Source organism: Pan paniscus, chromosome 1 (genome assembly GCF_029289425.2).
Source record: "Pan paniscus chromosome 1, NHGRI_mPanPan1-v2.0_pri, whole genome shotgun sequence".
Classification (NCBI taxonomy): domain Eukaryota; kingdom Metazoa; phylum Chordata; class Mammalia; order Primates; family Hominidae; genus Pan; species Pan paniscus.
Genome location: NC_073249.2, coordinates 227,195,300 through 227,208,571, shown reverse-complemented (window position 1 = coordinate 227,208,571; position 13,272 = coordinate 227,195,300). Strand labels below are relative to the sequence as shown.

The 13,272-nt window shown below is 64.3% G+C and overlaps 1 protein-coding gene across 13 annotated transcripts in view; it reads left to right on the top strand.

Moving 5' to 3' along the window:
- Positions 1-10,828, top strand: part of AGRN (agrin) — a 34,680-nt gene extending 23,852 nt beyond the window's left edge. For 3 of the 13 annotated variants that reach the window (XM_055099827.2, XM_055099855.2, XM_034951765.3), the window contains 26 exons: positions 27-191; positions 401-544; positions 632-756; positions 828-933; positions 1,065-1,403; positions 1,488-1,625; positions 1,996-2,123; positions 2,242-2,356; positions 2,445-2,564; positions 2,681-3,034; positions 3,536-3,728; positions 3,982-4,197; positions 4,318-4,547; positions 4,649-4,783; positions 4,979-5,075; positions 5,173-5,337; positions 5,472-5,583; positions 5,778-5,840; positions 5,999-6,115; positions 6,279-6,471; positions 6,553-6,640; positions 6,818-6,841; positions 8,139-8,171; positions 8,431-8,655; positions 9,126-9,229; positions 9,536-10,828. In XM_055099827.2, coding sequence (XP_054955802.2) covers positions 27-191; positions 401-544; positions 632-756; positions 828-933; positions 1,065-1,403; positions 1,488-1,625; positions 1,996-2,123; positions 2,242-2,356; positions 2,445-2,564; positions 2,681-3,034; positions 3,536-3,728; positions 3,982-4,197; positions 4,318-4,547; positions 4,649-4,783; positions 4,979-5,075; positions 5,173-5,337; positions 5,472-5,583; positions 5,778-5,840; positions 5,999-6,115; positions 6,279-6,471; positions 6,553-6,640; positions 6,818-6,841; positions 8,139-8,171; positions 8,431-8,655; positions 9,126-9,229; positions 9,536-9,693 — 3,887 coding nt within the window. In that variant the 3' untranslated portion in view covers positions 9,694-10,828. Of the gene's footprint in view, positions 1-26; positions 192-400; positions 545-631; positions 757-827; positions 934-1,064; positions 1,404-1,487; positions 1,626-1,995; positions 2,124-2,241; positions 2,357-2,444; positions 2,565-2,680; positions 3,035-3,535; positions 3,729-3,981; positions 4,198-4,317; positions 4,548-4,648; positions 4,784-4,978; positions 5,076-5,172; positions 5,338-5,471; positions 5,584-5,772; positions 5,841-5,998; positions 6,116-6,278; positions 6,472-6,552; positions 6,641-6,817; positions 6,842-8,138; positions 8,172-8,430; positions 8,656-9,125; positions 9,230-9,535 lie in introns of those variants that run through there. The other 10 variants (XM_055099843.2, XM_055099830.2, XM_055099848.2 and 7 more) reach the window with 10 other exon arrangements.
- The last annotated feature ends 2,444 nt before the right edge of the window (positions 10,829-13,272 follow it).

Here is a 13,272-nt window from a genome sequence, read left to right as displayed (position 1 = left end):
GAGCTTGTCCTGCCCTGGCCTTTCAGGTGCCTGCCAGTGCAACCCCCATGGCTCTTACGGCGGCACCTGTGACCCAGCCACAGGCCAGTGCTCCTGCCGCCCAGGTGTGGGGGGCCTCAGGTGTGACCGCTGTGAGCCTGGCTTCTGGAACTTTCGAGGCATCGTCACCGATGGCCGGAGTGGCTGTACACGTGAGTGACAGGGCCCAGGACTGGCCACCGGCTATGCCCTCCTACCTGTTCACCCCCATCACTGTGCTTCTCCTCACCTGCCCAGGCCCTGGCCTGACCCACACCTGGCTGGGGGCTGGGCAGAGCCAGGGTTGGGGACCAGGCTCTGGAGGAGGTGGGGAAGCCTGTCCAGGTGCGGACATCACATTCCTCCCCGATTTTCCCCAAAGCCTGCAGCTGTGATCCCCAAGGCGCCGTGCGGGATGACTGTGAGCAGATGACGGGGCTGTGCTCGTGTAAGCCCGGGGTGGCTGGACCCAAGTGTGGGCAGTGTCCAGACGGCCGTGCCCTGGGCCCCGCGGGCTGTGAAGCCGGTGAGTGAGGGCCAGCGCTACCCTGGGGCTTCATGGGGTGGGGTGGGGTCACCCGAGCCACAGAGGTTTCCCATGCCTGTGCCCCAGACGCTTCTGCGCCTGCGACCTGTGCGGAGATGCGCTGTGAGTTCGGTGCGCGGTGCGTGGAGGAGTCTGGCTCAGCCCACTGTGTCTGCCCGATGCTCACCTGTCCAGAGGCCAACGCTACCAAGGTGAGGGGTGTGGGATGTGAAGGGGAGTGGGGAGGAGGCCTTGCCTTGAATATCCTTGTTCTCTGCCCCAGGTCTGTGGGTCAGATGGAGTCACGTACGGCAACGAGTGTCAGCTGAAGACCATCGCCTGCCGCCAGGGCCTGCAAATCTCTATCCAGAGCCTGGGCCCGTGCCAGGGTGAGGCCTGACGGCCACTGCCCCAGAACTGACCAGGAAGGCCTGACGCTGCCCTAAATCCAGCCCCACCCGCCCTGAGCCACCTGACCCTGTCCCAACCGGTCCCCCCGCCAACCTCCCTCTCCTTGCAGAGGCTGTTGCTCCCAGCACTCACCCGACATCTGCCTCCGTGACTGTGACCACCCCAGGGCTCCTCCTGAGCCAGGCACTGCCGGCCCCCCCCGGCGCCCTCCCCCTGGCTCCCGGCAGTACCGCACGCAGCCAGACCACCCCTCCGCCCTCATCACGACCTCGGACCACTGCCAGCGTCCCCAGGACCACCGTGTGGCCCGTGCTGACCGTGCCCCCCACGGCACCCTCCCCTGCACCCAGCCTGGTGGCGTCCGCCTTTGGTGAATCTGGCAGCACTGATGGAAGCAGCGATGAGGAACTGAGCGGGGACCAGGAGGCCAGTGGGGGTGGCTCTGGGGGTGAGCAGGGATCAAGGACTTGGGGTGGGTGGGCAGGCGCCGAGAGGCTCCACCAGAGCCTGGGCTCAGAGCGCGTCTCCCCAGGGCTCGAGCCCTTCGAGGGCAGCAGCGTGGCCACCCCTGGGCCACCCGTCGAGAGGGCTTCCTGCTACAACTCAGCGTTGGGCTGCTGCTCTGATGGGAAGACGCCCTCGCTGGACGCAGAGGGCTCCAACTGCCCCGGTGAGTGGACGGCTGGGCGAGGGGAGTGTGAGGATCAGCCTGGGCTCGGCCGAGGTGCTGCCCCCTCGCCTGGGCAGCAGGTCAGTGCCGGGGGTTATGGTCTTGGGACTCGGCCCCCTCAAACACGTGCGTGCCGGGGACCCCACGCCTAACCCGTCTCTCTCGTTGCAAGCCGGCGTGGCACACTGCTCTGAGGAGTCCTCCTGGTAACCGACACCAGCCCCACCCTGGGGTCCCCACTAACCTCATGACCATCTGACTAACATCCACCTTCCCGTGCACCCTTGTGGCTTGCTGCTGGGGCCTGTGCCCGGGCCAGCCTGGATGCCAGGCAGATGCCAGGCAGGGCCTCACTGCACCTCCCCCACAGCCACCAAGGTGTTCCAGGGCGTCCTGGAGCTGGAGGGCGTCGAGGGCCAGGAGCTGTTCTACACGCCCGAGATGGCTGACCCCAAGTCAGAGCTGTTCGGGGAGACAGCCAGGAGCATTGAGAGCACCGTAAGACGGGGGCGCAGCCCCCACCCACCCACTGGCCTTCCTCCCCAGATACCCAGAGCAGCACCAGGGCAGCCCGGCTTGGGCGGCCCCCCAAGTCCTTGCCTACCTCCTGCCACAGCTGGACGACCTCTTCCAGAATTCAGACGTCAAGAAGGATTTTCGGAGCGTCCGCTTGCGGGACCTGGGGCCCGGCAAATCCGTCCGCGCCATTGTGGATGTGCACTTCGACCCCAGTGAGACCCGCACCCTGGACCCTTCCTGGGAGGCAATGGGTGGGGGATGCCTGGGGCTCTGCCATGCTCAGAGCTCCCTCCTCCCCAGCCACAGCCTTCAGGGCACCCGACGTGGCCCGGGCCCTGCTCCGGCAGATCCAGGTGTCCAGGCGCCGGTCCTTGGGCGTGAGGCGGCCGCTGCAGGAGCACGTGCGATTTATGGACTTTGGTGAGCGCCAGGCCACGAGCCACAGCTTACCTGCCCCCTCCTCTGCCCATGCCCCTGCCCCTCACCCCTTCCTGGCCCTGCTCCCAGGAAACCCTAACAGCTCCCTGTGCCGGCAGACTGGTTTCCTGCGTTTATCACAGGGGCCACGTCAGGAGCCATTGCCGCGGTAGCCACGGCCAGAGCCGCCACTGCATCGCGCCTGCCGTCCCCTGCTGTGACCCTTCGGGCCCTGCACCCCAGTCACACAAGCCAGCCCGTTGCCAAGACCACGGCAGCCCCCACCACACGTCGGCCCCCCACCACTGCCCCCAGCCGTGTGCCCGGACGTCGGCCCCCGGCCCCCCAGCAGCCTCCAAAGCCCTGTGACTCACAGCCCTGCTTCCACGGGGGGACCTGCCAGGACTGGGCTTTGGGCGGGGGCTTCACCTGCAGCTGCCCAGCAGGCAGGGGAGGCGCCGTCTGTGAGAAGGGTAAGGATGTCCACTGCAGAGGAGGGCGGGGAGGCAGCAGGGTCGGGGCAAGGATTGGGGGTGGGGCTAAGCCACCATCAGGCTTTGAGGTGGGGGCAGGAGCCCGGATTAAGGCGGGGTTTCGGCCAGATACGGTGGCTCACGCCTGTAATCCCAGCACTTTGGGAGGCCGAGGCAGGCAGATCACCTGAGGTCGGGAGTTCGAGACCAGCCTGACCAACATGGAGACACTTTGTCTCTACTAAAAATACAAAATTAGCTGGGCGTGGTGGGGGGGTGCCTGTAATCCCAGCTACTAGGGAGGCTGAGGCAGGAGAATCGCTTGAACCTGGCAGGCGGAGGTTGCGGTGAGCCAGGATCGCGCCACTGCACTCCAGCCGGGGCAAAAAGAGTGAAACTCCGTCTCAAAAAAAAAAAAAAAAAAGCAGGGGGCGGTTTCAGGGATAAAAGTGGGGAATCCTCGGAGCTTTTCCAGCCGGCCCTCCCGGTCGCCCTTTGCAGTGCTTGGCGCCCCTGTGCCGGCCTTCGAGGGCCGCTCCTTCCTGGCCTTCCCCACCCTCCGCGCCTACCACACGCTGCGCCTGGCACTGGAATTCCGCGCACTGGAGCCTCAGGGGCTGCTGCTGTACAATGGCAACGCCCGAGGCAAGGACTTCCTGGCATTGGCGCTGCTAGATGGCCGCGTGCAGCTCAGGTGGGCGGGGAGGGGACGGGGCCGGGGCAGCTCAGGTGGGCGGGGAGGGGACGAGGTCGGGGGGCCGGGGCAGCTCAGGTGGGCGGGGTGGGGACGGGCTGGGGCAGCTTAGGTGGGCGGGGAGGGGACGGGGGGGGTGGGGGGGCCGGGGCAGCTCAGGTGGGCAGGGAGGGGACGGGGGCCGGGGCAGCTCAGGTGGGCGGGGTGGGGACGGGGCCGGGCGATGGTCCTGAGCACCTGCTCCTGCCCTCAGGTTTGACACAGGTTCGGGGCCGGCGGTGCTGACCAGTGCCGTGCCGATAGAGCCGGGCCAGTGGCACCGCCTGGAGCTGTCCCGGCACTGGCGCCGGGGCACCCTCTCGGTGGATGGTGAGACCCCTGTTCTGGGCGAGAGTCCCAGTGGCACCGACGGCCTCAACCTGGACACAGACCTCTTTGTGGGCGGCGTACCCGAGGACCAGGCTGCCGTGTGAGTCCCTTGGAGGGTGGTGTGGCCCCGACCCCGACCCCGGCCCTTTGGGGTCCCGGTGTGCGAGGTGGCTTTGCCTGTGGCCCCTGAGCCCTGACCCGGTGTCCCTCCTGGTGGCAGGGCGCTGGAGCGGACCTTCGTGGGCGCCGGCCTGAGGGGGTGCATCCGTTTGCTGGACGTCAACAACCAGCGCCTGGAGCTTGGCATTGGGCCGGGGGCTGCCACCCGAGGCTCCGGCGTGGGCGAGTGCGGGGACCACCCCTGCCTGCCCAACCCCTGCCATGGCGGGGCCCCATGCCAGAACCTGGAGGCTGGAAGGTTCCATTGCCAGTGCCCGTCCGGCCGCGTCGGTGAGGGTGGGGCTGGGGCGGGTGGGAGTGGGACCCCGGGGCCTGTGGGCGGTACCCAACCGACGCCTCCTGGGACCTCGGTCCCATCTTCCTCCATCCAGGACCAACCTGTGCCGATGAGAAGAGCCCCTGCCAGCCCAACCCCTGCCATGGGGCGGCGCCCTGCCGTGTGCTGCCCGAGGGTGGTGCTCAGTGCGAGTGCCCCCTGGGGCGTGAGGGCACTTTCTGCCAGACAGGTCGGGGGCGTGGGGCTCTCGGGGCAGGGGGAGGGGTGGGGTCGAACGTTTGGGCGGGTACAGGTTCCAGGTAGCATTGCAGTTAGGATGCGGCTCAGTCTAGTTTGGGTTTTGAGTTACGATCCACACACGGCTGGCATGGGGTGCAGGAGGCCCCGGGGGTCAGGACTGAGGCCTTGGTGACTCTCCCTACAGCCTCGGGGCAGGACGGCTCTGGGCCCTTCCTGGCTGACTTCAACGGCTTCTCCCACTTGGAGCTGAGAGGCCTGCACACCTTTGCACGGGACCTGGGGTCAGTGGGGCAGGAGCAGGGGGAAGGGCCGGCCCCCACCTCCGTCTATCCTGTGGGGAGGGGACAGCAAAGACACCCCGACTCCCCATGACCCCAGGGAGAAGATGGCGCTGGAGGTCGTGTTCCTGGCGCGAGGCCCCAGCGGCCTCCTGCTCTACAACGGGCAGAAGACGGACGGCAAGGGGGACTTCGTGTCGCTGGCACTGCAGGACCGTCACCTGGAGTTCCGCTACGACCTGGGCAAGGGGGCAGCGGTCATCAGGTGGGCCGGCAAGGGTGGCTCTGGGAGGCCTGGGGCACTGGCCCGGGGCCGGGGCACCAGCAGGTCGCTCGGGCCCTGGGTGGTCGCGTGGCCAGTGGTGGACAGAGCCCACTCACGCTGCCCCTCCTCACCAGGAGCAGGGAGCCAGTCACCCTGGGAGCCTGGACCAGGGTCTCACTGGAGCGAAACGGCCGCAAGGGTGCCCTGCGTGTGGGCGACGGCCCCCGTGTGTTGGGGGAGTCCCCGGTGAGTGCCCTGGGCCGCGAGGGGACTCCCGCTGCTGCCTGCTCTTCCTCCTCGGGCGGCAGCCCCGCCCCTGCCGGCGCTCACGGAGCTGTTTTTCTGTCCTGTTCTCTTGGCCGCCTGCCCTGTCCTCTGCCTCCTCTGCCTCCCTGCTCTCTGCTCTCGCTCTGCAACCCCACCCGCTCTTCGGAGGCCAGAAATCCCGCAAGGTACCGTCGGCCTCTCATCCGCTCACCGTCTCTGGCGCCTCAACCCCTAGGGTAGCTCCTCCCGCACTAAGGACCCTGCCATTTCTATGTGATTAACGCTGCCCCCTAGATAGGCAATGGGTGGGTGGGGTGGGTGCGTGCAGGTGCCTGGGCCCTGGGTCTGCACCGTGGGTGGGCTCCGCACAGCCACTTACCCGGTGTCCCCGCAGGTTCCCCACACCGTCCTCAACCTGAAGGAGCCGCTCTACGTAGGGGGGGCTCCCGACTTCAGCAAGCTGGCCCGTGCTGCTGCCGTGTCCTCTGGCTTCGACGGCGCCATCCAGCTGGTATGTGGGGGCGGGGCGTCCCACCAGGGCCTCCGGGGTGGGCGGGGTGGCAGGGGCGTCCCACCAGGGCCTCCGGGGTGGGCGGGGTGGCAGGGGCGTCCCACCAGGGCCTCCGGGGCGGGCGGGGTGGCAGGCGGGACAAGGCCCTCACCCTGCCCTGCAGGTCTCCCTCGGAGGCCGCCAGCTGCTGACCCCGGAGCACGTGCTGCGGCAGGTGGACGTCACGTCCTTTGCAGGTCACCCCTGCACCCGGGCCTCAGGCCACCCCTGCCTCAATGGGGCCTCCTGCGTCCCGAGGGAGGCTGCCTATGTGTGCCTGTGTCCCGGGGGATTCTCAGGACCGCACTGCGAGAAGGGTGAGCCTGGCACAGGGCAGGGGGCGGAGGCCGGATGGGTCCGGAGCCCACGAGGCCCACCCTCACCTGCCTATCTCACAGGGCTGGTGGAGAAGTCGGCGGGGGACGTGGATGCCCTGGCCTTTGACGGGCGGACCTTTGTCGAGTACCTCAACGCTGTGACCGAGAGGTAACGTGCCGTCCTCTGCTGGCTGTCGGTTCCATCTGTGCCCTCGGGGCGGGACACCGGACCCCCACACCAGGAGGGCCCAGGAGGGGACGGCCCGGTGCTGCCACCTCTGTCCTCCCGCCTTTCTCTCCCCTCCCGGTCCTCCCGCCTCTCACTGTCTGTCTCTTTGTTTCCAAGCGAACTGGCCAATGAGATCCCCGTGTGAGTAGAGCTCGGCGCCCCCCGCTCCCTCTCACTCCCACTCCTCCATCCTTCCTGGTGGGGAGCAGAGTCCGGAGCCCCCGGGGAACTTTCCATCCCTCGTGGTGGAGGATGGGGGTCCGGCGCTATTTGGCTGCAAGAGGCCGTTTCCTGCCTCAGAAGTGCAGTCGCCCCTCCCAGGGCACAGGCCGAGGGTCGCCCCACAGCCAACCCCCACCACTGAGGCTGTACACACCTGTGCGCATATGCATGCATGTCTGTGTCTGTGTGCACGTCCGCGTGTGTGAACATGCAGCTGTGTCTGTATGTGCGTGTCTATGTATATGGAGTGGATGTGCAAGTGTGTGTGAATATCCAGCTGTGTGTGTGCATGGGTCCATGTATATGTGTGTGTGTATATGTGGGGGGGACATGTAGATATGCGTGTGTGACTATGTGGCCGTGTGTGTGCATGGCTCCATGTATGTGTGTGTATATGAGGGAGACACGCAGGTGTGTGTCCGTGTGTGTGTGTGCACATGGGTCCATGTATGTGTGTGTATACGAGGGAGACACGCAGGTGTGTGTCCGAGTGTGTGTCCATGGGTCCATGTATGTGTGTGTATATGAGGGAGACACACAGGTGTGTGTCCAAGTGTATGTCCATGTATGCGTGTGTATATGTGGGGGAGACAGGTGTGTGTCCGAGTGTGTGCATGGGTCCGTGTATATGCGTGTGTATATGGGGGGATATGTAGATGTGTGTGTGTATGAACAGGTGTAAGTGGGGAGCATTCAGGTGTGTCCGTGTGTGTTCATGTACGTGTGTATGTGTGTGAACATAGAGGTGTGTGTGTGAACATGGAGGTGTGTGTGTGTCCATGTGTAGGTTTGGGTGCATGCACACATGCATGTGTGTACTGGGGCATCCAAGCCCCTGATCTCCACTCCATACCACCCTACGCCTACCTCCTTGATCTCTGCGCCCAGCCTTGGCCGTGCTCCCCTGCTGTCTGCACGTGGGTGTCTGCACGTGGGTGTCTGCATGTGGGTGTCTGTGCCCTCAAGTGTCTTGTGTCTGCACGTGGGTGTCTGCACCCTCACGTGTCTGCGCCCTCACGTGTCTCGTTTCCGCACGGTGTCTGCACAAGCATGTGTAGGTGTCCCTGCTGGGCTCTTTGGTGGGCGGCCAATGATCCTCGAGGTCACGCATGTCTTCTGTGGGTGCCTGCTCCTTGCACCCCACAGTGTTGAGATGGGTTTGCATTGGCCCCGCCTGTCCCCTGCTCACCCGCCTCCCTCTCTTCCTGCTTCTAAGCCCCGAAACTCTGGATTCCGGGGCCCTTCACAGGTGAGCACGTGGCAGCAGTGCCTGCAGACCCCTGGCTGGCCCATCTGTCCTCCCGCCCCTCTCTCTGATCTCTCTCTGCCAGGCTGCCCCTGTCTCCATCCCTCTTCTCCCTCCCACTGTCGGTGTCTGCCCACCAGCCACCCCTGGGTCCCGTCACAGCCCTTGTGGCCTCTGCAGCTGGGGCCCTTGTCCTCCCGCCTCCCCCACCCTGTCCTGTTGCCACCTTCCTAGAGGCCCTGACCTGCCCTCTGCCCTCCAGCGAGAAGGCACTGCAGAGCAACCACTTTGAACTGAGCCTGCGCACTGAGGCCACGCAGGGGCTGGTGCTCTGGAGTGGCAAGGCCACGGAGCGGGCAGACTACGTGGCACTGGCCATTGTGGACGGGCACCTGCAGCTGAGCTACAACCTGGGCTCCCAGCCCGTGGTGCTGCGTTCCACCGTGCCCGTCAACACCAACCGCTGGTTGCGGGTCGTGGCACATAGGTGAGTAGGGAACCCAGTGTGCCGAGAATAGTGGCGAGGGCTGCCCAGACTTGCCCAGCTGGGCTGTGTCCAGTCACTTGTGGCCAGGGGTCAGGGAGGACACGCCTTGCTGCCTGAGCCGAGGTCACTGCCAGTGGGAGGAGGAAGGGCCAAGAAGATGCAGGAGAAGCAGTGATCAGTTTCCACGTCTGAAAGGCATCCCGGCCCTGCCCGGAGCCTGCCAGGGGTCGCTCCAGTCTGAGCCTGGCCGTCGCCTCCAGCAAAGCTTGAGCTGCAGGAATGTCCCCGGCCTTGGCTCCCAGTGCCCTCCTTGGGGTTAAGGCCACCTCATCCTTGCCCCCAGGGGTGATACCTCGGGGGTTCTCCAGGCTGAGGCACCTGCAGGGCATAGGAAGGATGCAGGGCTTATGGTCTAGAGGAGGCAGAGGGAACTCTGGGCCCTGATGGTCTCCCCCTCCCTGCACACCCAGGGAGCAGAGGGAAGGTTCCCTGCAGGTGGGCAATGAGGCCCCTGTGACCGGCTCCTCCCCGCTGGGCGCCACGCAGCTGGACACTGATGGAGCCCTGTGGCTTGGTGAGTGTTTGGGGGAGACTAGAGAGGGATGCCCAAGGGTCTCATGATATCCGAGGGACAGACTCCACCCCCCAGCGCCCACCCTTGAGTCAGGGTACATGTGAGCCGGTGGGCTGGGCTCTCTCAGGGTGCATGTGAGCCGGCGGGCTGGGCTCTCTTCTCCCGCTGTAGCCCCTGCAGCTCCCAGTGCTGTGGGGCCGGGAGGCGGGTGCCCAGGTGTGGGCCCCCTGCTGGTCACCTGCTCGTTGGGGTGCCCATCAGCATCACTGAGTCACAGCCGGGTGACTCCCACTGTCTGTGCTGCAGGGGGCCTGCCGGAGCTGCCCGTGGGCCCAGCACTGCCCAAGGCCTACGGCACAGGCTTTGTGGGCTGCTTGCGGGACGTGGTGGTGGGCCGGCACCCGCTGCACCTGCTGGAGGACGCCGTCACCAAGCCAGAGCTGCGGCCCTGCCCCACCCCATGAGCTGGCACCAGAGCCCCGCGCCCGCTGTAATTATTTTCTATTTTTGTAAACTTGTCGCTTTTTGATATGATTTTCTTGCCTGAGTGTTGGCTGGAGGGACTGCTGGCCCGGCCTCCCTTCCGTCCAGGCAGCCGTGCTGCGGACAGACCTAGTGCCGAGGGATGGACAGGCGAGGTGGCAGCGTGGAGGGCTCAGCGTGGACGGCAGCCTCAGGACACACACCCCTGCCTCAAGGTGCTGAGCCCCCGCCTTGCACTGCGCCTGCCCCACGGTGTCCCCGCCGGGAAGCAGCCCCGGCTCCTGAATCACCCTCGCTCCGTCAGGCAGGGCTCGTGTCCCAGAGAGGAAGGGGCTGCTGAGGTCTGATGGGGCCCTTCCTCCGGGCGACCCCACAGGGCCTTTCCAAGCCCCCATTTGAGCTGCTCCTTCCTGTGTGTGCTCTGGGCCCTGCCTTGGCCTCCTGCGCCAATACTGTGACTTCGAAACAATGTTACTGCTGGGCACAGCTCTGCGTTGCTCCCGTGCTGCCTCCGCCAGCCCCAGGCTGCTGAGGAGCAGAGGCCAGACCAGGGCCGATCTGGGTGTCCTGACCCTCAGCTGGCCCTGCCCAGCCACCCTGGACATGACCGTATCCCTCTGCCACACCCCAGGCCCTGCGAGGGGCTATCGAGAGGAGCTCACTGTGGGATGGGGTTGACCTCTGCCGCCTGCCTGGGTATCTGGGCCTGGCCACGGCTGTGTTCTTCATGTGTTGATTTTATTTGACCCCTGGAGTGGTGGGTCTCATCTTTCCCGTCTCGCCTGAGAGCGGCTGAGGGCTGCCTCACTGCAAATCCTCCCCACAGCGTCAGTGAAAGTTGTCCTTGTCTCAGAATGACCAGGGGCCAGCCAGTGTCTGACCAAGGTCAAGGGGCAGGTGCAGGGGTGGCAGGGATGGCTCCGAAGCCAGAAATGCCTTAAACTGCAACGTCCCGTCCCTTCCCCACCCCCATCCCATCCCCACCCCCAGCCCCAGCCCAGTCCTCCTAGGAGCAGGACCCGATGAAGCGGGCGGCGGTGGGGCTGGGTGCCGTGTTACTAACTCTAGTACGTTTCTGTGTCAATCGCTGTGAAATAAAGTCTGAAAACTTTAAAAGCATTGCTTTTGTCCATCCTCACCAGCGCGCTGGCCCGTTGGCTTCTTGCTCCGCTTTGTGGTGGGAGCACGGACTTGGAGCTCCCTTGGGTGGCCCTGGATGGAGCCAGGCCCTGCACAGGGATCCTTGTGGCTGATGAGGCCCTGAGTGGGGAGCACACACTGCTGAGCACTGTGGGAGGCGGGGCCGTGGAGGCAGGAGGCTCTCTGGCGTGCACGTGTGGGTGCGGGTACGTGTGGGTGTGTGGGTGCGGGTACGTGTGGGTGTGTGTGCCTGCTCTCCGGCGTGCACGTGTGGGTGCGTGTACGTGTGGGTGTGTGTGGGTGCGGGTGCGTGTGGGTGCGGGTGCCTGCTCTCCAGCGTATACATGTGGGTGCGTGTGCGTGTGGGTGCGTGTGCCTGCTCTCTGGCGTGCACGTGTGGGTGCGTGTGTGTGTGGGTGCGTGTGGCTGCTCTCTGGCGTGCACGTGTGGGTGCGTGTGGGTGTGGGTGCGTGTGCCTGCTCTCCAGCGTATACATGTGGGTGCGTGTGGGTGCGGGTACGTGTGGGTGCGTGTGCCTGCTCTCCAGCGTGCCTGTGTGGGTGCGTGTACGTGTGTGTGTGGGTGCGTGTGCCTGCTCTCTGGCGTGCACGTGTGGGTACGCGTGGGTGTGGGTGCGTGTGGCTGCTCTCCTGCGTGCATGTGTGGGTGCGTGTACGTGTGTGTGTGGGTGCGTGTGCCTGCTCTCTGGCGTGTACATGTGGGTGCCTGTGGGTGCGTGTGCCTGCTCTCTGGCGTGCACGTGTGTGTGTGTGTGTGTGTGCCTGCACACATAATTGGCCCACATCTGTGTCAGAGCACAGGGTTGGGAGGAGGCTGCACCCAGGACTGGAAGGGTCTGGGGGGAGCCAGGGTGCGTGGGGCTGTTGGGCAGCCTTTTCACTGGCCCAGGTGTGCAGAACCAACCCTTGGCACTGCTGGAAGCCCCTAACTAGAAACCCCTGGGGTAGTTGGGCTCCTGGACTCCCTCTAACCTGCTTCCTAAATTAGTGTGTGGGTGACAGCACTGCAGAAGCTGAGCCTCAGGGAAGGGCGCGGTGGCTCACACCTGTCATCCCAGCACTTTGGGAGGCTGAGGCTGGAGGATCGCTTGAGGCCAAGAGTGGGAGATCAGCTTAGGCAACATAGTGAGACCCCATCTCTGCAAAAAAATTTCTTTAATTAGCCAGGCGTGGTGGTACACACCTGTAGCTCCAGCTGCTCGGGAGGCTGAGGCAGGAGGATCACTTGAATCCAGGAGGTTGAGGCAGCAGCAAGCTGTGATTGCACCACTGCACTCCAGCCTGGGTGACAGAGCAAGAACCTGTCTAAAAAACAGAGCTGGCGCCCAGCACCGGCAGATGTGAGCCCTGGGGAGAAGCAGGGGAAGAAGGGGTAGGGTGTGTGGCCAGCTGGGTGGCCCTTCGCAAACTGCTGTCTCTTATGAAAAATAACTAAGTGTAGTTTTCTATTTTGTATTAATGATTAAAAAAAAAAAAAGGCCAGGTGCGCTGGCTCACACCTGTAATCTTAGCACTTTGGGAGGCCGAGGCGGGTGGATCACCTGAGGTCAGGAGTTCAAGACGAGCCTGGCCAACATGGTGAAACCCTGTCTCTCCTAAAATACAAAAACTGGCTGGGCATGATGGTGGGTGCCTGTAGTCCCAGCTACTCCGGAGGCTGAGACGGGAGAATTGCTTGAACCCAGGAGACGGTGGTTGCAGTGAGCCGAGATCACGCCATTGCACTCCAGCCTCAGTGGCTGAACGAGACTCCGTCTCAAAAAAAAAAAAGAAAAAAGAAAACCACAAAAACATCGAAATAAAATAACACCAATGGCTGGGCACATTGGCTCATGCCTATAATCCCAGCACTTTGGGAGGCTGAGGCAGGCGGATCACCTGAGGTCAGGAGTTCAACACCAGACTGGCCAACATGGTGAAACCCTGTATCTACTAAAAACACAAACATCTGGGCGTGGTGGCAGGTATCTGTAATCCCAATTACTCGGGAGGCTGAGGCACGAGAATCGCTTGAACCCGGGAGGCGGAGGTTGCAGTGAGCCGCGATTGCACCACCGCACTCCAGCGTGGGCAACAGAGCGCGACTCCGTTTCAAAAAAAAATGAAAAAGAAAAGGTAATACCCACAAGCTCCACACCCAGGAGGTCCTATGCGTCTGAGTGTTTGCTTTCTGGGCTTTTCATCACCTGGTCCTCTGGGGATATGCTGACCGACCCTGTGTGCCTGGCAGGTGTCAGGCACTGGGGGTCGGGGAGGAGAGAGTCCAGGAGCGGTGGCCACACACAGGTCGCTGACGGTGGGGGGCCAGGGTGGGGGCAGACTAACTTTGGTTTTCAGGAAAGGTCCAGAGAAAACACGCCCAAACCCAGACCCGAAGCATGAGCAGGGGGAGGGCAGGTG